The following is a 24,285-nucleotide window of genomic DNA, read 5'->3' on the forward strand; positions in this document are numbered from 1 at the left end:
AGGGGCTTCCAGTCCTATGTAATCCTCAGTTTGACTTCAATAGCTAATTTCCAGCTTTTGCTGAGTAGTAGTGAGCACAGTCAACTTAACATACTCGTCTCCAAGCTTTTTTCAGCTTAACTATTTCTAGCTGCCTTCAATAAGCTACTTGCTACAAGTGTGCATGTAGTGGGAGGGTGGCATAGCTCTATTTCAACCAAAAAGCACACTCAGGCAGTTGGATTCAGTCTTTTTTAATAAATTAATGTCATTCAAAATACAGTGCCAGAACATGATGCAGCTGAACATGCTAGTAAGGTTTGTCATGAAGCACCTGTGTTCATGTTAGGTTGGCGGCACCCCGCTACTGCTAGTGGTTCCTGGGATTAATGCCAGAGCAGCACTAGGCATCTGCTCTCCTGCACACACAGCACAGGATATTCCTGAAGTTTGCTTCCCCCCCCAAAGTAAAAAACCTGACAGCTAAGGGATATCTATACACAATCACACTACAGTAATGCTTGTTATTAAATTAACAGAAAATAAAGACCTGGTTAATCCACACTAAAACTTTGTTTTACAATGGAAAAATACATCAGCAGCAGGAAGTAATATACATGAGCCAATGTTACTGTAATACAGAATGTGGAGGCATTTACTGATTAAAGCCCCACATAGACCCGCACTATGAGGGCTGGCAAATCCTATTGCAAGCCCAGCAACTTAAGTCCACACCTGGTAATCTACCAGCTGCTTGGAAGACCTGTATTCTAAATAGACAGGTATAAGTTAGTGAAAATAGAATACATGCACCTCATCATACAGCTTGACTGAACCTGCAGTCATTTTGCCCAGCATGTTACCATACAACGGAAGATCTACCCTTCCTACCACAGGTAGATCCATGGGATTTGTTTCTTTTTCTTTTAATGGCATTACTATACCAACATAGATATTAGTATTTAGTAAGTGCAGCACAGTTCTTTAATTAGGCCACACTGACAATTATGTAACTAGCACTTAAGTAGAATATCCAGAAGTAGTTAAAATGTAACTGGAAGATACTTTGAAAAGAGTTGTGACATCATCCTAGAAACAATAACTACTTTTTTTCTGAAGCTAATTTTCCTGAACTGAGACTTTATAGAACTAGAATTAATTCTTTAGACAAGTCAGATGCTTAAGCTCATGATATACATATATTTTTCTCAATTATCAGATAATAGTATTTGAGATTATGGAAGCGTATCTGCTCATTTCACTAATTCATACTGAATGGCGGCAAGTGTTAGGTAGGGCATAAAAATACAACTCATGAAAGACAGCTCTGAGATTTCCATCCCCAGACCTGTTCTTTCACAGCCATTTATTTCTTTTATCATTTTATAACTGAGCACAGACTCAGTTGTGCAGTCTAATTTGGGAGCTATACAGGTGGTAAAGTAACCATCTCCCCATCCAGCTCAAATTCATCAGCTCCATCTGGTGAGAAGAGATACGTTGGAGGTTTCCACGGGGACTCTTCAAGGCAAGATGGATACAGCTTTCCTACAGTGCACCGGAAGTCTTTCCCTAAGTCCCACAGCACACGTTCTGATATGTGCTGCCTCAGGAACCAGCGGTCAAGTTCCAGGTCATACTGATAGGTGGCATACTTGGCTCTCTCATTCATGTGGGTCTCCCGTATAAAGACACATAAGGAATTGGAGATGACAACGGCCCTAACGCACGGGTCGGAATAGCGCTTGGCAGGGATATTGGCTGCCATCCTCCATTCGTTTTTATTCACGTCGTAGATCTCCACTGTTACAGAAGAGCCATCCACAGTACTGCTGGGGAGCCTTATACCAGAATTGCTGGCAATGTGCAGTCCTCCAATATAGAATATCTTATCGCCAAAAGCAGCAGCTGAAGCAAAACATCTGCTTGTTTGTCGCATCGCCATCTCCACCCAGGCGTCTGAGCGGGGGAAGTAGCAGTACATCAGGTTGTGTGCCATGACGTAGATGCAGTTGTGAACCGCCACGGCCGTGCTCCACTGCCAAGCGCAGGGCAGGGGGCTGACCATGGTCCACTCATCCTTCTCGGTGTCGTACCTCTCCACAGTCCTCCTGTTGAGCTCCCCGCCAACGCTGTCTCCCCCGATTGCATAGATGTATCCTTCACAGCACACCAGGGACGGCTTGATGCGCACAAAGAGCATCGGCGTCTTGGGGAACCAAGTGTTCTGCTGCGCATCAAACCAGTAAAAGCAATTCACAGTTCTGAAGGCAGCCTGGAGTTTGCTGCTTTTACTGTGATTGGTTTTTGTGTTCTTCAGAGGAACCTGCCCACCTGCTATATAGATGTCATTATCGGGAGTTACAAGCGTCCCAACCTTATGCAAGTCAGCAGGAGGGTTGCAGAGTTTGTAAACTTTCTCTGCCTGTGGGCTGTAACAGACAGAAGAGTAAAGACTACCAGGGTTTTCAGCAGCAGCTTCAATGAATATCATCATCTCCTCTTTTGTCATGCCAAGTCTGGGCTTGAAAAATTTGGGCATCGATTTGTACAGTCCTTGCACCACCACTGATTTATCATTAGGTGGCAAGCCTTGAAACCAGGCTCTCTGTGTTACTTCTGAAAGTGCATCGATCCGGATTTGGCTGAGAACAGAGGACAAATACTGCGAGCGTGATTCCGTGTTGTACTCCAGCCATAACATAGCAGCCTCACGCACTGTCTCCTCCTTTTCCACATTTAAATTGTCACTGCTTAAAATATCTATCAGTAGATCATGTGACAGTTGCATGAAAGCCTCCTGGTGGTACACAGCTGTGAACTTGTGCTCCACCATTCTTTTAGCACTCTGTTTTAACTCTTCACAGCTGAAGAGATCAGCAAAACTTAATAGACGCACACAATTTTCTGCATTAATTTTTTTGATTAAGTATTCTCTACATCGTTGTAACACATCATCTACCTGTAATGCAAAGAAAAACACGAAGTATTACACATACAATCTATGCTTTCATGTAGCACCAGCACATAAAAGTACCTGCATCTGGTGTTGAACAACACAGTTCAGGCCTGGAATACTACACATACACAAAAATACAGCAGTGACTCACTCAACTGCTTCATACAGATGAAGTACACAGCGTGATTATGTCTGCTGGCAAAACTAATTTTCTAAATGTTAGAAGTGCACTGGTTTTCTTCCAACCTTCCAAAGTGACTGTCATGCAAGGAGGGATGGCTACATGAAGCAAATTTGGCAAGCAACTGCTGTCTATACTGAGTGAACTGAACAAAAGTATGTTGAAGTGACTAAAGAGGAAAGGTCTTTTAAAAAGGTAAAGAATAAAACAGTTCAGAGATTAGAAGCTGTTATTTCATCCTCTAAACATTCCTACCTGTAAGAAGCAGGCAGTTTCGTAGAGCTGCTCCACTGTGCTGTCACTTATTGCCAGGTTACCCGTGTATGCATAAGTGATGATGATCTGCAGAGTGGCTGCATCCACATTCCTCAGGTGTACATGTGTTTGTTTGCTCTCGCTCAGCCCGCTCATGAACATTGCTCTGAGGAGAAACACACATATTAAGACAAGGATCAGCAGTGAGTAAAGTAATCTTAAACAGTCACCTGTAAGCCTTTGGTGATTACACTCCTAAAGGTGAACAGTCCTTTTGCTGGCCTGTTTACAGGTGTTTAGTATTTACCTTAGGCTAACATTTGCTATTTAAGATAAAACATTTGAACAGAACAAAAGTACCATCAGTGCCTTCTGCAGAAATTCTTTATATTCTTGCAAGCTCTTCTGTGTTAATCAGCAGAGGGCTCTAATGATTTTGGAGCTTTAATGATGCAATTTAAATCTTTTTCTATGATAGGTGGTAAGAGGGAAGAAACATCCTCCAGAAAATACCATTGAAACACACAGAGCTAGATTTTAGATTCTAAGACAAAAGCAGATTTATGTCATGGACTGAGCTAAGTCATATCAAAAAGGATGCTCCTCTGGGAGGAGAAGAAATGGAGCACGGACTAGCACTCTATGAATTATTTCTTATATACCATTCATCATAACATGCAGTAAACTTTAAATATGCGGGCAAAAATCAATAACAGAAAAAACTATCAGATGTAGTCTGGGAAAAAAAAAAAGAGCAAATATTTCCATTACATCTTCCTGAAAAAGACTAGAAAGGCAATTTAAAACATGGTTATTGTTTCCTTAATGCTTTACAAACCTCTTGCCCATTCTGGTATTTTAATTGTTACACAGTTAAGAATGAACTGGAATCTGGTACTATAAGCCATGTACTTGTCAACTTGCTTAAAATAGGGGACATTGGTTTCAAGAGCTTTATACTGATTCAGGTTTGGTATTTATGGTTGTGCTAAAAATTCAGTTCAAGGCTCTTTATATTTATTTGGGCTTTTTACTTAGGAAACCAGGCATGAGAGAAGTTAGAAGGGACAGTGGGTGCACCTTTTAGTCCTGCTTATGGCTGCAGAGGTGAAGGGGACATGGAGATACACTCCCTAAGTAAAGCCATTCCAGAAAGCATCTGATACAAAGACAGTATCCCATCCTCATTTCTCTGTCTTCTTCTAAGCTCCTTAACTCAGGGCAACTTGCATTTTAGGATGGATCACTGACTGAGTATCAACTTGCTGTGCAGTGATTTAAAGGTAAGCAAGAGGGTACAAGAGGGTGGGTACAGAGACTCCTCTCCACAGAAAGACTGGCTCTTGCTCACACACTGCTGAGCAGCCTGTGCTAGAGCAGGGCTGCACATCCTTCAGACACAAAGATGGAAGGTAAGCTGGCTGCAATCACACACAATGGCTGGATCACACTGAAAGATGCTTTGCTTTTCTCCCCCCTCCTTCAGGGCTATCAATTTTTCATAATAAAGCTAAATTTAGGAAGCTGAGCATCTTTTTGTAAACCAAAGTAGAGAAGAAAAACGGAACATGACAAAACCACAAGTTTGATACTTCTTTTAACCAGTGCCAAAACATAATTTCATAAATAATAAATAAACACATATGAATAAGAGATTTGACTGCACATTCTGATGCAGCACACTGGGTGGACTCATGACAGCTTTCCAACCTTATGATTGACCACCCACATTAAATCTGGCCATATTTCCAGTGGCTGTTATTTTACAAATTGTTGGAACTATGTCATCTGCACAGGGCCAATGGTAATAAAATTATTATCTAGTGATCACACAATACTTGTTGCTAAAAATTGGACCAGATTCATCTGAGATGAAAAAATAAACACACAACCCAGCAGGGACAAAAAATTCTGCGAAAGTAATAAATTAATCCTTATACAGTTTTCTACAAGAAAGGAGACAAACTACAGAAAACATCTCAGATGTGTTCTGCATAGTGAGCCTATCTCAGGAAAAGCAAATTTGTAAACCTTCCTGTGATTAAACAAGAAAGAAAAGTTATAATCCCTCCACAATGCATCAGGAAGGTAAAACATGCATGGTTGTCACCCTGACTAGTTTTAAGCTTCAAAATTCCTTCCAGACAGGCAGATTAATTATACTATGTTGCCAACAAAAAATGATTAATCACTGCAGAAAATTCATGGTGCCTCATCATCCAGGTCTTACTATAAAGGTATTTGCAAAAAGCGGTAGCACTCAACGTATCTTATTAACAAAAATGTTTTAAAAGACCAAAGCAGGACATTTGGAAAACAAGACCTGCTGAACTAAAAATTTCAACCGTATCTTGGAGGGGGCATGAAACAAAAAAAAGAACCCAAACCACACACAGAAAAACTCCTCTTGCATTGCCACAACACTCAAGCAAGGGAAGAGTTTCTGGCTTTGCTGAGCAAAGAAAACCAGATGATACAGAAAAGAAAGCCATGAACTTGCACAGCAATCCCTACTTTTAGCAGATGCTTCTACTAAGAAACTACAGTTAAACATGACAATGAAATTCCTGTAGCCAAGTCTCAGTAATCCCTTGTTATCCTACCTTGGGAAATAAAATCAGATTAAGTATTTTAAAGATTAAGTGTGAAGAATAAGAAGTTTACTAATTATTCAGACTCAATTAACTCCCTAAAGCAAATGAACCATCATGAGTGTGGGTTTTTTCCCCCCACACTTACTGTATAAACTACAATAACTATCTAGAATAAGTCCCAGGATGCTAGAAATTTTATTTTACTCTGTGTTGGAAAGTAAGGATATTTAGGTTTTTTATTTACTTCACTGATCTTTAAGTCTCTGTAACACACTGTTAATCAATTACTATTACACTCAAAACCAGGTACCACAGATTTTATAGCATTTGAATACTTACCTGAAATATGAACTGCATGTTGCAAGAACCATCTTATGGCAGGGAAATTCAGTGCCCTCAACAATCAACACTATGTCAGTTAGCAACTGCTGTTCATAAAAGAATTTTAACTGCTCCAGCAAGGATACAGCATACTCTGTATTTATCTGCCTCTCGTCCTGGGTAGACATGACTGTATTCCATTAATATTTCCAGGACCAGAGAGAAAAGTCAAGATCTCTTCACCAAAAAAAGGTCAGCTGAGTGTTTCTGAAGTAGCCAGGAAAGAAATGGCAGGAGGTCTGTAGCCTTCAGAAGTGATACTGATAAAAACGGCAGTGTTATCTTGAACTGCTGAATCAATGTTTGAGACTTTGACCTCCTATTAGGTCATCATGCTTTGACTTGATGTCCCAATCTGTTCAGAGACTTTCAAGAGTGTCTGCAGAGCTCCCGTTGAGATCTATGACGCAGCAAATGAATGAGCAAAAGTGAAGTCTGAGGTAGATTTTGTGGTAACATCTCGTGATCAAGGGCTGCACTTGACTGACTGAAAGCAGGAAAATAAAATTAATTTACATATTAGCACATTTTGAAAAACCTTTCATAGTTACCCCTTAGAAGTAATTCTCTAATAAACATTTCTAAATTAGTACTTCATTACTTGCAATAAAACCCTTCTGAGAAAAATATTTAAACAACAAAGGTATCAAAGAGAAATGAAAAGCAGAGGAGTTTGTACATTAATTCTCATATGACCTGGACTCACAAATTAAAATAATTTATTTTGTAAACACAGCTACTAAGGCTGGAGAGTTAAAACATTCAGACTTCATTCCTCCTCAAAGAATTACCCAGATTTCCCATTGAGTACACCTGTGAATTTCATTCAACCATTGATAAGATAGCCACTTTTTTTTCATTTCTATATTAAACAGCAATTTTTTCTCCTTCTTTGTTTTTGTCTACCTAAAGCTTATCAATACCAGGCCACTAAAAATATAAATGCAGTAATTTCAACATTCCATCACTTTCCAACTAAACTCTCAACATCATCATCAGCCTGTTTATTTCACCTTTGGCATTCTAGTAGAGATAAAGCAGAACTAGCCTAAGGAATGAAAAAAAAACCACCCCACCCCCCCCCAAAAAAACCCCTAAAAGTCTATATTTCCAACACTTATCAAATTCATCTGCTCCATGCAGAAGGGCTTCACCTATTAATATTTCACATTCCCTTTTTTTTCCTTCTGAGTAATTTCCATACAGCTAGGTAAGCTTCACTGCTGCAGATGGGAGAGAAGCAAAACAAGGAAATAATAGAAGCAAAGGGATGCTGGAACAGCAGGGCTTAAAACACCTACAGTGGCTACCAAGGTCTATTATCTTGTTTGGACATTTCTCCTCCTCTTAAAAATGGGGTCAGGTTTTATTTCACCTTCCACATGAACACAAAAACCTAATTAAGAATGGGATAGTTGTGACAGTAAAATTAACATGATAATGGGCACCAGAGTACCACAGCTATCAAATGCTTCCAGATTTATTTAATCGTGACTGTTCTTCTGCATCCCAAAACTGAGGAATAACCAGAACATGTTTGTCTTATGTCTGAGATACCACTATCACTACAGTTCATGATGAACAGAGAATGCAGAAACACTTGCGTGAAATGACATTCCTTAAATTCCACACAAAAATACAAGATTTAGTGTAAGACAAAGGCTGTAGAAATACCTGCCAGCCGCATCGAAGATCTACTATTTCAACACAGCCCTGCCTGTAAGACAATTCAGAAGCAGCTGTCTTTCAACATTCACTCACTTGAAACAGATATGCTTAATTAATGCCACTTTAATTACTACTAATTTAGTGTCCCTCATCTTTTTCTTTTCCAGTGATAAATATACACAAACAGGAATTTCAAACTCTTAGTTTTCCCTGGTTGTTTAACTGGAAAAGAGTTCAAAAAGTCAAACCCAATGCTCACTGTTGAGGTGAAGGCAGTTTTAAGGAAAAGAGAAAAGGCTTCGATACTTGGGGGAACGAGTAGATACTACTGTGTGCTACAACAACAGATACTAGCACAAGTCTCCACTGAAGACCTTCAAGTTTCAGGTAACCTCTGAAGTCACTAAACCATAAATATATCAAGGATATAGAGATACTGCTCCATCTAAAGCAATGACCTTCTGCCTCAGGTCACAGCTTCTTTCCACCAAGTTAGTGTGCATCCTGTCTCTGCGCCACTACCCACTCTCCCAGTACTCTGAGAACAGCTCACCATGCAACCCAATCCACTGACAGATTTTGCACTGAACTTTAAACGGCTACAAAGACACACAGACTTCCTAAGTGTGTTAGGCCCACAGAAATAAATAGCTTGTGGCTCTGCTGGTATCCTGAGTCTCTCTACAGCATTGTTTTTCCTGGCTTAGGAGTAAAGTTTCAAGAACAATACAAGCCGGTGGATTAAGCTCTGTTTGGGCAGAGCATCAGTAATACTAAGCTTTAGCAAAAGAACTCACTGATACCCTAACTTCCTTTTCTGATGTAATTGTAAAGAATATTTCTTCAGAAACAGGAGAAAAAGAAGAAAATTAATATGCACTGGGTTCAGTCGTTAGGTACCAGAACAAGTCAAGGATGCCATGAAAAAATTGATATACACCTGCTAGTGAGATTAAAGACATTTTTGGCAGCTAACTGCTGACAGTCAATAACTGAAAAAGCAGACCTGTTCAGCAGAAGACAAGTTGAAACTGTGAAATTAATTACTATAAATAACTGGAACATTTGAGTACGACCCTCAGTAGCAGAAAAGATTGAGGAGATGACAGGAGTCCTGTTGCAGAACATTTATGTGATGTGGATCACCTTTGAACCGTACATTTACAAAGCTGGAGTCTTTGGTTTACAGAAAACCATCTGTCGTGTACTCCAGGGAAGTGCACATGGTAGGAACATGCTACGTACACTATTCCTGTTTTCCACATCCATACTGTGTTTTGCTGCCAACAATAACCATTTGCTAAAGAACAAAGTTTTGTATTTGTCACAAAGTCAGGAGTCACATCCCATTCCCTTGTAATGGAAATAAATACATCAAGGATCTCTGAATTTCTGATCCAAAATTGCCATAACTTATACTGTCATTTGCCCAAGAGAAGTTAATCTGTTCAAAACATGAGGGTAAGTAGTAGGAACATCATTTAGTGCCTGGAAAATCATCCAAGATTACCTACCTCTCTCACACCTCTTTGGAGAGTTCAAGACAATTTTAAAGGAGACACTCTCCTTGCTTTAGAGGCTGAAAAACTGAGGCATTGAAATAAAAAGCAGCTTGTCCAAAGCCATGTACTTCCAAAGGAGAAAAGCAAGAGGCTTGGCTCTTCCCAGTCCTAACCCAACATCTCTCTCACTGTGCTGTGCATACTCTCTCACTGGTTGGCAAACAGTTATTGGATCTGAGATAAATGAAAAATTATGGACTTGAGAAAATGTCTACAAATGCACTACTGACTGCTGTAGTCCCAATAACTATGCAGCAGTTTCTCATGGATGAAAAGATCTATGGCTGAAATTAGCTTAATATCCTGAACTGAAATTCTGATAGAATAAAAATAATCCCTGAATATAAGTCATAGGAATGAGACTTTCCCCTTCAACGATGTCATTGGAGTGACCATTTTGTTCTGGGTAATTTCTTGGAAGCCAGCTATCCAAAACAGGACTGGCAGGTAGCTGCTGGAAGGCCACAGAGTGCTACATTGCAAATGAAACTAAGTAATCACCGGGTGCTCCAAAGTACCTCCCTATCAAGCTGGAGAGCAACATTAAGTAACATGTTGATAAGAGGGTTTGTTTTTAAGTAATTATTCCCTTTTGCTTAAGTAATTTTAATGAGGTGGCTTGTTAACACTTGTTCATGTACTTCAAATCTGAATGAGACCATTCAAAAAATTAGTCATCAAATGTTAATGAGCTATGGGATAGGCTATTAATTGCCTTCCTTGAATGTGTTTATTTTCTGAGGTCAGGCAAAGATTGATAAACAGAGATATATACTGTACTACATACATAGCAGTGTTAGCACTATACTTCAGTGTGTAACATGGAATAGGTATACTGACTATTTCCAATCCGATAGGGAAAGATATAAGAAATATACTATTCTTCAACTGGACTTATTAAAAAAAAAGTCTTTTCCCCCCAGATTATAAGAAGGGCAAAAGATATATAGGCATCTTTTGTTTTGGGGTTTTTTTAGAGATTCTGATACTCAGAAAAGTCCTTCTGAAAATCCCATTAATTAGTCTGTCAGATTAGATGCCTGACTTCCCACAAAATGCTGGGAAGCACGTAAAAGATCTATGAAAGTGTCACAGGTTCCCATCTGCATCTTCAGCCATCTAAATACCTCTTGAATTCTAACTTCATTAACTACAATTCACACTTTAAAAAACACACTTCATCGTCCATATGTCTGGAAGAATAATTTAAAAAAACCAAACAACCAAAACTTATCTCCCTGGACATTCAATTTATTTAATCTAGTTTTAACTAATAATAAAACAAAACAAAAAAAAAAAAAAAAAAAAAAAACAAAAAAAACCAAAACCAACTTTAAATACTACTTCTGTGCACTTTTAATCAAATTCCTGTTTCCATCCAAGGGCAGCTTCATACAAATCACAAGTAAAAACACGTCTAAAGAAGTGAGTCATTCACTATTTTTAACATAATAAAAGGTCAGAATTTAGACCTGAAAAACCGTAAGCCAAACTACACAAGCCTTGGTGTGTGCGGAGATAGCAATCCTCCCAGCCAGCAACACAGTATCCAGCTCAGGCACTACCAGTACTTGGTTACTAGGAGGGATATTCTGGGTTACAAACCAAGCAGTTTCAAACTTATCATACTAGGTAATAGCAAGGGGGAATGTGAGTACTAAAACTGATTAGAATCAATTATGTAAATTAACACTCCTAGCCAATAGATCTCAAAGATAAGAAAGAAAGGAAGAAAAAAAAGGAGTTGGAAGCTCTAGATTTTTGAGTAATGTATCAAATTTGCATCCTTGGCAGTGAGAAAGAAATAGGTAATTGATGAAGCAGTTCCAGACTTGGAAGTTCTCCTCTCTTCTAAAGCCATCAAAGGTGTCTTTGATAGCACTGTAGTCCAGAAAACTGAGGACATCAAGGAGATTCTAATAAGGCAACAATGTGAAATTTCACTAAAAACAAGGACAGATTTGGTCCTACAATTTTATATTGAAAATGATTATTCACTTGGAAACTACTACTATTTTCCATACGTATTATGGTTAGGAGGTGAGTTACAACTTTGAGGTAGGTGAGCTTCTGAAACTACACAGAAGCTAGTGACTAGAAGTGTCAGACTCCATGCTAACAACATGTTTGGTCACAATGCACTCCTGTTTTTCTGCTCCTAAAGGAAGTTATACACTAAAGGAAATACCTGCTCAGAAAGAAAATTAGCACATGATAAACCAACAACTTAAATTGGCAACTGGACTTGCACACTGAGCACATGCAGTTTCTATCCCAAGGGTGTTTCTGTTTTGTGGGAAGACTTGATCTGTGTTGGAAAATTAACCTTTGAAAAAAAGTGGGCCATGGACGTCTCCAGTAAGATCCAGCCACATATCCTGTATATACAATTTTTTTTCTCTGAATTCTAGTACATTAATGAAGTTAGTCTGTTTTATTTAACAACTTAAATTCCAGTTTAAAAGTATGTGTCATTTTCTTAAATATTCACTATATGACACTTAACTATAAATTCAAACATTTCTACATTAAGAAATTAATTAATCATTAACATGGCTTAATTAATTGTAAGTTGGTTCCTGAAAGGTTAAATCTTATAATGGATATCATACTCATGCATATAAAATTTATTCTCAAAGCACAACAGTCACTAAACTAAGAAAGAGAAATTTTAGGATTTGCACCAATTCTGATCTGTTTCATAATCACATGACCAAAACAAAAAAGCCTGCTTCAGGAAAGAAAAAAACAACAACCATCTGTCTAAAATGTAGTCAGAAAATACTAAATAAGCAGCAACATCTTTTCTTCCTCTTTGGTCTGTTCCTGAGAGATGCCACTTACACATCTTTGAGTATAAAGGGCCCTTTCTACTCAACACACAAAAACAATTAGGAAAAAGGTGTGACACCTATACTCAAATCATGAGACTACCTGATGTATGCATCAGAGGACATTAAACACTAAAAATTACCTATTCCTCCAGACACATTTCTGAGAAACTGAACTACATTGAGTGTGCATTTTAATAATCTCTTAAATACATAATCTTAATGAAATTCAGCCCTAGGTGTGCTCACAACAGCACACGGCCTTTCAGGCCCACTATGATCACACAGTAGATATACACAATATAGAAAAGCCCAAGCTGGGGCTTTGCAATAAAACCTCTAAAAATGCACATACTAAGTACAGCACAAATACATTTCAAAATCGTAATTGAAGTTACTTCAAAAGCACCAGGTATTTATCCCGTTCATAGCAGAAATAATGGTAAAAGCTGGAAAAATTTTAGGTATGCAGATGTACTAACTTCAAAGCTATACCATGTGTTTATTTAGTCCAGAAAAGCTTATTAAGAGTTATGTGACTCTTCAAAGCCACATATGACCACAGAAGCCCACCCTCGGTCACTGCAGGTACCCATAGTGAATATATGCACACAATTAGATAGATCAGGAGGGAACGCAGGGGCAGCTACAAGGAACGGCAATGCCACTACACTGCTGCTCTCCTCCAAGACTTCACGGTGTGTGTCGCTCCGAGCGCTGCCAACACAAACACCGAGGTTTCACACATCCCCACCTGCTCAGCCCAAGAGCAGCCCCACTGCCCCCCTATCCCCCATCACAGCCCCGCGGTCGCAGCCCCCTCCCGCCTGCGGGACGCGGCGATGTGGGACTAGGGGCGAGGAAACACATTTCTTCCCTCTCCCCGATGCTCAGGTGCGCCGTCCCGTCCCTTCACCGCCTTAATCCCTTTCCTGCTTCCCCCAGAAGAAAGGGAAGCACCTTCCCGCTCCTCCAGCACCGCCGCACTCGGGGCTTAGGGACGATCCCGATAGTCTCTCCTGCTCCTCCCGGGTCTCCCGGGAGCCGGCGCTGCCCGAGGGCGCGGAGACGGCCCCCGCTGCCACCTCCGGCGGTGCCCGGCGGGCCCGGGGCCGCGGCCGCCGTGCGGGAGCGGCCGCGGCGGGAGGGGGCGGGCGGGAGCCGCGCCCGCCCGGGCGGGGGGAGCCGCTGCCGCAGAGCCCCCGCGGGCCCCCCCGGGACCGAGGCCCCCTCAGGGCGGCCGCTCCCCCCGCGGGGACGGGAAAGGGCCCGGCGACGGCGGCGCGGCGGGACGTGAGCGCGGGAGCGCCGCCACCACCGCCATCCTTCCTCCTCCCACCCCTCCGCTCCGGACAAACCTCCGACCGCCGCTTCCTCTTGTGCCTCGCCGTCCCGACCGCGGGCGGCTGGGGGGAAACGGTGGGGGAGGAGGAGGATGCGGCGGCGGATCCGGTCTCTCTCCCAGGCTGCGGAGGCGGCGGCGGCAGCTCCCGGGCGCGCAGGCGCTGCTGCTGTTACCGCCGCCCCCCCCACCTCTTCCTCCCCCTCCTCCTCCTCACCCGCCCGCCGTTACGGAGCGCCGCGCCCTCCCCGTGTGCGCATGCTCGGCGCGAGGCGCGGCGGCGCGGGGGGGCGGCCAGGCCCGCCCCCGGTTTCCTGTTCCTTCTCCCGCCCGCGAGCGCCCCCTGCCCGCGCGCCCCGGCAGCGGCGCCTCCCGCGGCATGGAGCGGGACCCCCGCGCCCTCTGCTGGGAGGAGCGACCCACAGAGGCACTGAACCCATCGGCTTGGGGAAAGATCGCCGACATCACCGAGCCCGACCTGTGACCGAACACCACCCTGTCAACCGGACCGCGGCACTGAGTGCCACGTCCAGTCTTCCCTTAAACACTTCCCAGGACGGTCACTCTACCGCCTCCCTGGGCAGCCCATTCTAACGTCTAATCACGCCTTCTGTGAAGAAATTCCGCCTGATGTCCAACCTAAACCTCTCCTGGTGAAACTTGAGGCCGTTTCCTCTCATCCTGTCGCTGGTAGCCTGGGAGAAGACACCGACCCCCACCTGGCTATGCCCTCCTGCCAGGCAGTCGTAGAGAGCGACAAAGTCTGCCCCGAGCCTCCTTTTCGCTGGGCTAAACAGCACCAGCTCCTCACAGGACTTTGTGCTCCAGACTTGCTGCAGCCTGGAGGCCTGTGGGCTTCAGGGTTAACACCCAGCTGGGTCCTTTTCCCCCTGGGACCTGCCTTTGGTCCTTCAGCCATCCTGGAATCCTGGAATGGCCTTTGGCCAAGCATGGGTTTGCTGCCCCTAGAGCAGAGTTCACCTGAAGTTTGTGGGGACTGGAGTTTACTTCAGGATGGAAGGAACTGACAGGGGCACAGGAGGCTGAAGGGAGGTAAAGGGGAAAGGAAAATCCTGAGAACATACACCTTTTTAAAAGCCATCCAGTGTTATTTATTTTCTTTATTTCCATTTGGGTCCACCCACCAAGAGAAAGGCTGGGAATTTCACTTCAAAGAGGTGAAGGTATGATGGATGCAGAACAGACCTGGGGATTTAAAACATGTCAGACAAGTCATGGAAACATAGAATGTTAAGGGTTAGAAGGGGCCTTAAAGACCATTGAGTTCCAACCCCCTGCCATAGACACCTCCCACTAGGCAAGGCTGCTCAAAGCCCTGTCCAACGTGGCCTTGAACACTTCCAGGTATAGGGCATCCAACAACCTCCCCTCCCTGGGCAGCCTGTTCCAGTGTCTCACCACCCTCACAAAAGAGAATTTCTCCCTAATATCTAGCCTAAATTTTCCCTCTCACTTTGTACCCATTGCTCCTTGTCCTGTCACTGCAAGTCATACAAGTGACCAGTGCACAAAGTGCAAGGGCTGCTGTTAGTGGAAAGGACAAGCTTTGGCTGGGGGTGTCTGCAAGGAAGGGATCAGTAACCCTTCCCAGATATTTTATATTTTGTGTCTTGGTACAAAGGACATGTTTAATCTGAACATTATAGAAAGAAAAACACCAGAAATGTTGGGAACTTGCCAACACAGGAATGCAAACAGTCTCTAAGCATCCATACCCCGTTGTTTTTCCCTAATCACTCACCAGCCTGCATAGCACATGCATTGTGCTTTCATCTCCTGCCACCTGTCCCAGTACCAGTGCTCTGTCATTTGGAGATGTGCAATTCCAGTGCAGCAACTCAGACTCTTACCTCCTGTAAAGACCCAGGGCAGAGTCAAATTGCAGCTTCACATTTCATAACTTCCCGTGACACACCATGGAGTACACTGTATGGGAAGAAGTGCTTCTCCTGTTCATATGGAAATAACACTACATTTGTCAGTCCCATTAGCCATGTTAGGATGGAAGAGCATTTCTCCCTTTACTCAATACTTAACAACTGGTAAACTTAGAAAATAAATGTAAACTTGGACTTGTGTCTTCTGATTTTTTTTTTCCTGAAAGAAGTGTCTTTAATTGCAGTTTTAATCAGAAGTTTGGTAATATTTTCCTTTTTAAAAAAACACAGTTTCCAACATTGTTAAAGGGAAATACCAGATTTACTTAGAGATGCGGCTCAAACATCTGCAAGATGAGACTGCCAGCTTTCTGTACACCAGCTGAAGGCTTTTACAACTATTCCTATCCTTGTGTTTTGATTTTCCTCCCACACACTGATGGAAAAACGTTCCCTGCTTCACTGTTAAATGAGCCTCAGGTGGGAGGAGGAGTGGACAAGTAGCAGCTGCCTGCCATAAAGAGGGTGAGCAGAGGACTTGGTTAGTTTTTTGCTGGGCTGTAAGCAGCAGCAGCATGGACATTAGTTTTTTGGGGCTCTAAGGGGGCAGGAATAGCTTAGTTCTTGTAGGGGGTTTTGTTTGGTGGTTTGTTTTGGTTTTGTGGGTTGTTTTCCCTTCCCTGTACCACTCTCCTCCTCAAAGGTCAAAGTAATTCTTTGGCCTGGGAGAGTCTGTAGGCTTTTTGGTGCTTTCAAAAGCTGCATAGGCCACCCTAGATGGAAACTGAAGAGAGCTCTAGTGTCCCTAAAGCATTCTGAAACCCTAGGCTGAACGGTGTGCTAGTTTGTAACAGGTCTTGAATTAAGTTTTTCTGTAACTTTGACCTCCTTGAGTCCCCTAAAGAGTTGAGCTTCTGTGTTCTCTGATTTCTTCTATCCTTGCTTATAAGCTACGTGTGATAGTGTTGTATTGCTTGCAAGTATTAGTTAACTGAGGAAATATCTAAGTGTGGGAGGAAGTTCTGTCTTGTGAATTTTAAATGCCTCTGAATGCAAACTTGCACATAAAGATTTTGGTGGGGTTGTTTTTGCTACCTATCATTTGGTTTAAGCGTAGGAAGCATGGTGTCACTGAAATACTTGGTTTACTATGTTAGTTAGCTGTTGTTGTTCTTAAGTATAGTATGAAGTACAAATCCTGAATTAATGAAGTTCTTACTGTGAATGTGTAATAACATATACATTAGCATTAAGAAATGTTTTCTTAGTGAAGCATTAAATGTCTGATTGTGTGAAACCTTCTACTGCTGCCTATTTTTTCTTTGTGTGTGTGTATGTGTGGCCTCTTGCTCAAGGCTAGTTAACTGAAGGCTTTTTTGTTTAATTAGCTGGGATACTACTTACAGAGCTGTGTGCATCTAAGACTACCACAGTCCTGTAGCTTTAGAGCATGTTACAAGGTTGCCTTCAAGGACTAATATTGAGAGCTGTGTACAAAAGCTTGCTCAGCAAAGGACAACTGAAATATTTGACCTTGATAGCAATGTCAGCTTCCTACCTTCTGTTTGGAGGATAGCAGCTTCCTTTTGGAATGATATGTTTTCTTTGGGCAGGGGGAAGAATGTCTGCTAAATTCTGACAGAACATAAAAATGATTAAATCACACACTTTTGTAAGGGGTTGATAATGATCACTTCTCTCTTTCAGTGTTTAAAGAAAAATGAATACTGCCTCAACTTCAGAAAGTGGATCATATTCCACAAACCACCCAAGACCCTTTTTTTATGCACAGCCATCAGCGCAGCAGCCTTATCCAAATCCATGGTATCTTAGTCATGCATTCAGTCCATACTGCGTACCTGCTCCAGGTAAGGTAAACAGCAGCTCTCGGTGGGATCTTTGCTTAGCAAGTTACGTACTTCTTTCCTCCACTCTTGCAGTATCCGTGTTAATGAGCCCCTTGGGAGTTTAAGTAATACTTAATAAATCAGATTTTTGACAACTATAGCACTACCTTAATTCTGCCTTAAATATGTAGCTTGTGTGGCAGAAAGCATCTGCTTCTGGAGAATGGAAGCTAAGCAAACTATTAAGTAATGGTCATCCTGCAGCTACAGGGCTCTAGAATATACTTAGCAATTAATATTAATTCTATATATGCATGATAGATATGGATAAGTGTAAGCTGAAGAAAATAAGAAAAATATTGTTTAATATAGTAATTATTTTAATATATTAATATAGCACCTTGTAAGTGCTATATCTATGTGAACTTCTATCTGGAGCTGTCTTTTTCAAAGACAATGCTATAGCAATAGTCCATAAAATAGCCAAAAAAAGTACAGAAAACTAATTGGTGAATGTTCCTAGGGATGAAATCAAGCTTTGGTTAATGTGTAGATGTCCAGATAAGCTATTCCATAAGAAAGAACTCTTTTCATTTTTGCACCAGATTTGCTTCTAAGCATTGAAAGGTGGTATGTTTTATTTACCAATGTGTCTGATCTTGTAGCTGACCCTGTCTGTGCAAGTAAATATGATTCAGGATGACTTATTTCAGAAGGATGATGTATTTGTCTTTTCTTTCTGTCACCAATGTCTAGGCTTCCGAAGTGGAAATCCGTATTTTCCATTTTATTCTGTTGCGTTCCATGAGTACCCTGGATTTTTTGTTCCACAGCATCCCGTGCATGCAAGAATTAACAGAAGGCCTTATTTTAATGCTGCCCCACCTTCCCCTATGTTTTATCACGCAACGAGATTTAGACATTATAATAGCCCTGGGAAGAAAATGGAGACAAAAGAAACACAGACTGATCCTAGACAGCCTGAAAGCAAGCAAAAAAAGCACCAAGATATCCGTACAGAAACGAAAGGTTGTGATGCAGGAAATCTAGCCTGTGTTTCTCCTGGTATAGGTACAGAGACTGGAAGTACTTCAGAGAAACAGGATTCATTTGGCTCTTCCATTGTGGTAGACAGAGAGTTTCATAATAAGAACCCTGCCAGCTCTCCACAGTATAGAAATCTTCCTACTGGAAGCTATGCATTTGAGAAGGAAGAAGTAAGGATAGAATATGGAAATGGCTCTCCAGCTATTCAGCTGTGGAAGTCCTTTAAAGAAACGATCCCGTTGTATGATGTGGCAAGTGGTAAACCAGTTCCAGAGAACATAGTGCCACATGACTTATTTTCTCTTAGCTCATGTGAAGGCATGATATATGGCCCTCATGAAGGGGAGAAAATGGTGCCAGGAGCTTCCTTAGATGAGAGAAAAGCTGTTGTCACCTCCAAACAGGGCACTGAAACTGTGCAAGAGAAAGATGTCCAAAATAATGGTGCAAAGCTGGATGTAGAAAAGCTGGCAATTTCCCCCCCAGGTGAAACCATGGCAGTGCAAATCACAGAATTGGCAAGATCTGTTGGTGTAGATCAACCAGTGGTAAGACAGGATGTAGTGATAGCTAAGAAACCTAGCACTAAAAAGTCTGCAGGCTCAAAAACCTCTCAAGAAGAGCCCAGCTTTATTCAACAAGCAGGACTACTTCCATCTAATATAGAGGTAATGGGTGACTTTCAGCAGAAAAAATTGAATTTAAGCCACAGTGCAGCTAATGAAAGTCAGACAGAGAAAAATATTTGGTGTGACAAATCAGCTGAGAAGTTTTCTCCTTCTAGCAGCTGGCTGGCTTGTTTGGACAGTATGGACACAAACTACAATGTTTGTTTGCCACAAAGGAAGCATCAAAGTGTAATCAGTCTGTCTTCTGATGACATGTCCTCTAGAGAGGAAGGCTCATCAATTGATAATGCCCCAGTGTCTTATTTTGTCCCTGACTATGTGCTTCAGAAAAGCACGTATACTCTTCAGAAAAGTATGGAGGGCTTAGAGAGAGAGCAAATTAAAAGTGGTGGGTCCCTTAATGTAGATGAAGTAGTAGGAAAAGAGCAGGTGAACAGCTTGAATGACCAAGATGTCAACTCTTCAAACACAAAGATTAAAGAGGCTCCCAGTAAAGGTAGAAAGCCGGGAACCCTTTCTAGGTCCTCTAGTAGGAAAGAAATGGATTCTCTCAACAAAAAAGCAACTAAGAGTTTGTCAGAAGTTGAGGACTCTGAAGAATATTCTGTGAAGGGAGAAGAGGAAGATGAAGAGGACGAGTATGAGGAGGAAGAGGATGACATGGATGAAATGGAGTATTTCTTTCAAGAAGCCCCTCCATATGGCATCTTGAAGCCAAGTAAAGGGAATTTCTACCAAGTTGGCCAGAGAGTGTTTTGGAAACCACTTAAAAATGCTGTACCAACACAATTAATTAGCTGGCCTGCTCAAGAGAAAATAAAAGCTAGGAGTGGGCTTGTTGAAAACATTGGCTTATTTTACAAGCCAAAGAAGAGAGAACAAGATGAAGCTGTATACAGTGACTATGGGTATTATGGAAGAAAGAGGCCTATGACAAGAAGAGAAGGACTGGAACACCAGCGAATGCTACGGAAATTCTTGGGAGGTGAGCTAATTGCTAAGGACAAAGTGCTGATTAGTAGCATATATGAAGAACACCTAATTGCAGTTTCAAATTGTAGCTTAAACTAGTGGGGAGATTAGAGTATGCTGTAGTTTCAAATTTGGCTTAGAGCCAGAAGTCCTGCAGAATGTGTGTTTTGAAGCAGAGGAAATTTGCTGCAATTTTTTACCTACTGCATAAGGACTCTGCATTTTCACAACCAGCAGAGAATAATGCAGAAACTCTCCTTTGTGTTAGATTTGATATATTTAACTTTCTGACATTAGTGGCAATTTATTAATTTGTAAAGCTTAAGGTAATTTGGATTATGTATTTACTGTTGCTTAATATCTTAGAAGCTCTGAATTCAAGTTTATACAGTATGAGTCTCCTATCACAGACTAATGCTGGGTGCATCAAACAGTAGATTAAGTTTATTATAATCTGGTGGACATACCCTGTGTAACTTCCCTGCAGTAGAGGAGTCAAACTTTTTTTTTTATTGTAGCTGCTGTTCTCTTTTAGCAAAAAAAGTTTTGTGTTTTCAGAAAATTGGTGTGAAACTGTATTAAATTTGACCTGGAAAAGGACATCATATTTAATCAAAGGTAGATACTGTTAGAAATTAGATTAATTTAAACTGAGAAGAAGCAGAGTTACCAGTTTGCAACTGGTTATGTGGTTGCTTCAGCAGGTGGCTGCTGTTTAGTAGAGTCTTGTATTGTGAAAAATAACCAAAACAGGGTGATTTACTTCTAATAATAGCCTTGGCATTCCTAAACTTTCTTTTCTTTATTCAAAATCTGTAGATCTAATGTGTCTTGTAATTTTTAAGTGTGGTCTCCAGAAAGCCATGTTTCTATTTCAACAGACTCCTACAATCACATCCAGTACCTGGCTTTGCATTCTGGCATGTGGATCAAACAGTACACCAGCATTACCAAGACTAAACACTGACCTTAATTTTTCTTAAAAATTTTTATTAGGAAGGCTGTTAAGGGACAACATGCGGATACCACCTGAAGAGTACTGGATTAGAAGTGGTGCTAAGCCCAGATTTACCAGCCAAATATGTGGTAGTCTCTCACCTTCAGCAAAGAGCAAAGAACAAGGTACAACTTTCCCGGTGCATTTTTGTTCTTAAGGAACATACAAAAGGATATGAGTCAAAATAAAAAGCATGTGATAGATGCATAGGATTTGAAAATAATAAAACTAGTCCTTGCTGCTTTGATGCCACTGAAATGCCTGCCAGTCAGTATATCTTGGATATATTTATAGCCTTCTCAAACCTGAACGGGGGGAATAAGGATGCATCATAGCTGGGGATTTTTAAAAGGTATTATAGGAAATCAAAGCATTTAATGCTTTGATGTGGCCAAAGCCTTTATTTGTGCAAAGTTTTTACTGCCATAAACTGTAATATTAATTCTTTATCCAGATAATGCTACTCTTGAGTGCATATGCAGTGGTAGCTCCTGATCTTGATGAGTAAAACATACAGGGAGTCCTATGTGGTAGCTACATATGCCAATGCTCAGAAAAACTAGCATGGACCAACACTGCCCTGACACTGCTAAAGAATGATTGAGTGCAAGTCATTGTGATCTAGTTAAGGAAAAGATGAAGAAACCAGTTATTTTAACAAAGTAAAGGCTTAGTTTCTTAGCTCCTGAAGCAGAATGTTTTGGGTTTTTGTTTTTTTTTTTCTTTTTTATAGTCGATGTTTTACTTGGAGTTCAGATTCTGTTTTTGATGCTTTTCAAGGGTGTTTGAGTGTAGATGCTGTTGGAACAGCTATGAAATTTGCTGTAGTGTGGGTACTCTCCTGGGTCATGTGCTTTCAAGTATCTTGGGATCAGTCTATCAAATAATGGGGTGGGATGCTATCTTTAGAGCAGACTGAATTGCTTCTCTTCAGTTCATTGATAATATACATCAGGTTTCCTATATCAACAGCCCAGTAGACACAGTGTATTCCTTAAAAGTTTTCACTGCATTGCTTTCCTGCTTGAACATATTGGGGTTTGGGATTACTTGGCTCTTGCATTGGAGGCTTTCTATCTGCATACTTCGGTGCTGTAGGGTTTTGTTTTTTAATGCTAGCCTGCTCTATAAAAGTTGAAAATATTTTACTTTAGCAGCATTGTCCTTGGCTCCTCTACAACAATGTATAAAAATATAGTGACAGTTCTAAAATAACTGTTACCTTTAACTTCCAGCATGTCTCTTCTACATCTTTGAATTCATAGATGGTGCAGAAAACTGATGATGTTTGGTCTATGTGTTACTCCTTGCTTACTCTTCCTTTTTTTCTAGCCCAGGTAGTTTGAAGAAGTCATCACATTCACTGTTAGGAAGCAGGAACTGGTGGTTTCTATATGCTGTTTGTGCCAATGGATGCCTCAGAAGTGCTATTAAAATTCCATCCTCTTTAAAAATGTTGCCTATATTAGTATTTAGTTTTTCAAATTAAAGTGCCCTGCAAGTAAGGGAGTTTATCTAAACAAGGTATACTACTTTAGCAGTAATATACACTAAATTTGACTTCTTGAGCAGTGTACTTGTGATGTGCAACTTCACAGGTCTGAAGTATTTAAAGGCAGTGGGTGAATTGGGTCACTTGGACAGCACTAACTAGTATTGAACACTCGAAAAATGAACTAGAGCAGAATTATCCAATGCACTAGGTTCTTTTTTTACTACATTAACCCCTGTCCAAATTACAACCCAAAATACAATGAATCCAGAATTATGGTTAGACAGCGATTAAATATTGTAGACATGTAAGACTTGCTTGACATACGTAGTGTCAATTTTATCTGCTACTAAAATGAGTACAAAAGAGGGAGGGAGAAAGAGGAACACCATAGACCAGCAGGTGAAAGTCAAGGTTAAATATGCCTTGAGACTATGCATTGGAGAAATAACATCAGTTGTATCTTACTTAGTGTGTCCACCTTTGGTTAAACCAAAGAAGAAAAGAATTGGCAAGCCACCTTCAAAACGCAGAGACACGAGACATGAGGTGGAAGAAGTAGAACTGTGGGAGCTGCCTAAACACAGTGTACACAAAGGTTGGTATACAATGACAAGCTACAAAAATAACTGCTGCAAGCATTTTTGCTGTTTTGGGGACTAATCTTCCTTGGTTTGAACTGCAGGGATGTTGGTTAGTTTGTGAAATAACAACAAATGCTACGCATGCAGACAAGGTGGGAGCGAAACAAGCTAAACTTTGAGCACTTAATCACCTTGCTATGAATGCCAGTGTAGCTTTGACCAGGTTAGATTCCTTCCTTGTTTAATGTAAGGATGGGGGAGGAAACCCACAGCAAAACCTGCAGTTTTAGTTTTAGTCTAGTTACTCTTCAGACTTGTACTGTCTTTTTAAAGTGCTGGGTCCTGTGTCACTTTGCAATATATACTTTTATTTAAGCTACTCATCTGTCTCAGCCCAAATAATTTGTAATTTGATACAAGACAAATGCATATAGATAATTCTTAAGAAATCCTACTCCATCAAGTTTATGGAGTAGGAACTTCTTGATATTTTGGAGGAAGACAGGGTAAAACAATGGAGGGAAAAATCAGTATCAAGTAGATTCAGCAATAAATATGCTTTTGTGCATTTGTGTGAGAGCCTGAAAAGGATCAGTAGATACAAGAAGCTACCTAAAAGATCAGATTTCTTTCTGGAAAAGAACAAGTTATCATAGTAAAACAAACTAAAATATTCCATCAGGAAATACATGAGTCAGTCTCTGTCTCATATGTTAGACAAAGGATTACACTTTCATGTTGGAAACAAATTCAGGCTGAAGTGTCTTATTAGTGAAAATTGGCGTCAGTCCTGAAGCCAGATTATTTGAACACTGGTCTTAAACCTTTAATTGCGGATCAGCTTTTAGTAAAAGCATCCAGGAAACTTGCATAATCCCAATTCTTATATTTTCCCCAGAAATAGTTGATGTTTCTTGGATACATTCAACAATGTAGTTATAATAGCATACTCATAATGTGGTTTGAGCTTCAAATGGAACTCTTATCTGTTATGCTGGGATATTCTGAAGTCCAACACCACTCATGTACCATTTATACTTGTTGGGAAGTTGAGTATGTACTTCCAA

At 41.0% G+C, this 24,285-nt stretch overlaps 1 protein-coding gene across 2 annotated transcripts; it reads right to left on the reverse strand.

The window, feature by feature from the left end:
• Positions 1-217: 217 nt before the first annotated feature.
• On the reverse strand, positions 218-13,924 carry KBTBD2 (kelch repeat and BTB domain containing 2). 2 transcript variants are annotated; one of them, XM_082282783.1, is made up of 4 exons: positions 13,769-13,924; positions 6,308-6,836; positions 3,375-3,540; positions 218-2,941 (listed from the first exon to the last, which is right to left on the reverse strand). In XM_082282783.1, exons 2-4 carry the CDS (start codon positions 6,475-6,477, stop codon positions 1,406-1,408), a joined length of 1,872 nt encoding a protein of 623 aa, XP_082138909.1. In that variant the 5' UTR covers positions 6,478-6,836; positions 13,769-13,924; the 3' UTR covers positions 218-1,405. The 2 variants fall into 2 exon arrangements, with proteins under 2 accessions (XP_082138909.1, XP_082138910.1); XM_082282784.1 differs by lacking the exon at positions 13,769-13,924 and adding an exon at positions 13,371-13,433.
• Positions 13,925-24,285: the final 10,361 nt, after the last annotated feature.

Source organism: Coloeus monedula (genome assembly GCF_965178545.1).
Source record: "Coloeus monedula genome assembly, chromosome: 1".
Taxonomy (NCBI): domain Eukaryota; kingdom Metazoa; phylum Chordata; class Aves; order Passeriformes; family Corvidae; genus Coloeus; species Coloeus monedula.

What these genes read in the sequence shown, in the direction of transcription:
- KBTBD2 (XM_082282783.1), bottom strand. Translation starts at nt 6,477, where the DNA reads ATGTCTACCCAGGACGAGAGGCAGATAAATACAGAGTATGCTGTATCC. An exon ending in ACATGCAGTTCATATTTCAG is followed by an intron (nt 3,541 to 6,307) that starts GTAAGTATTCAA and finishes GTTTCTCCTCAG; the next exon opens with AGCAATGTTCATGAGCGGGC. An exon ending in AAACTGCCTGCTTCTTACAG is followed by an intron (nt 2,942 to 3,374) that starts GTAGGAATGTTT and finishes TTTGCATTACAG; the next exon opens with GTAGATGATGTGTTACAACG.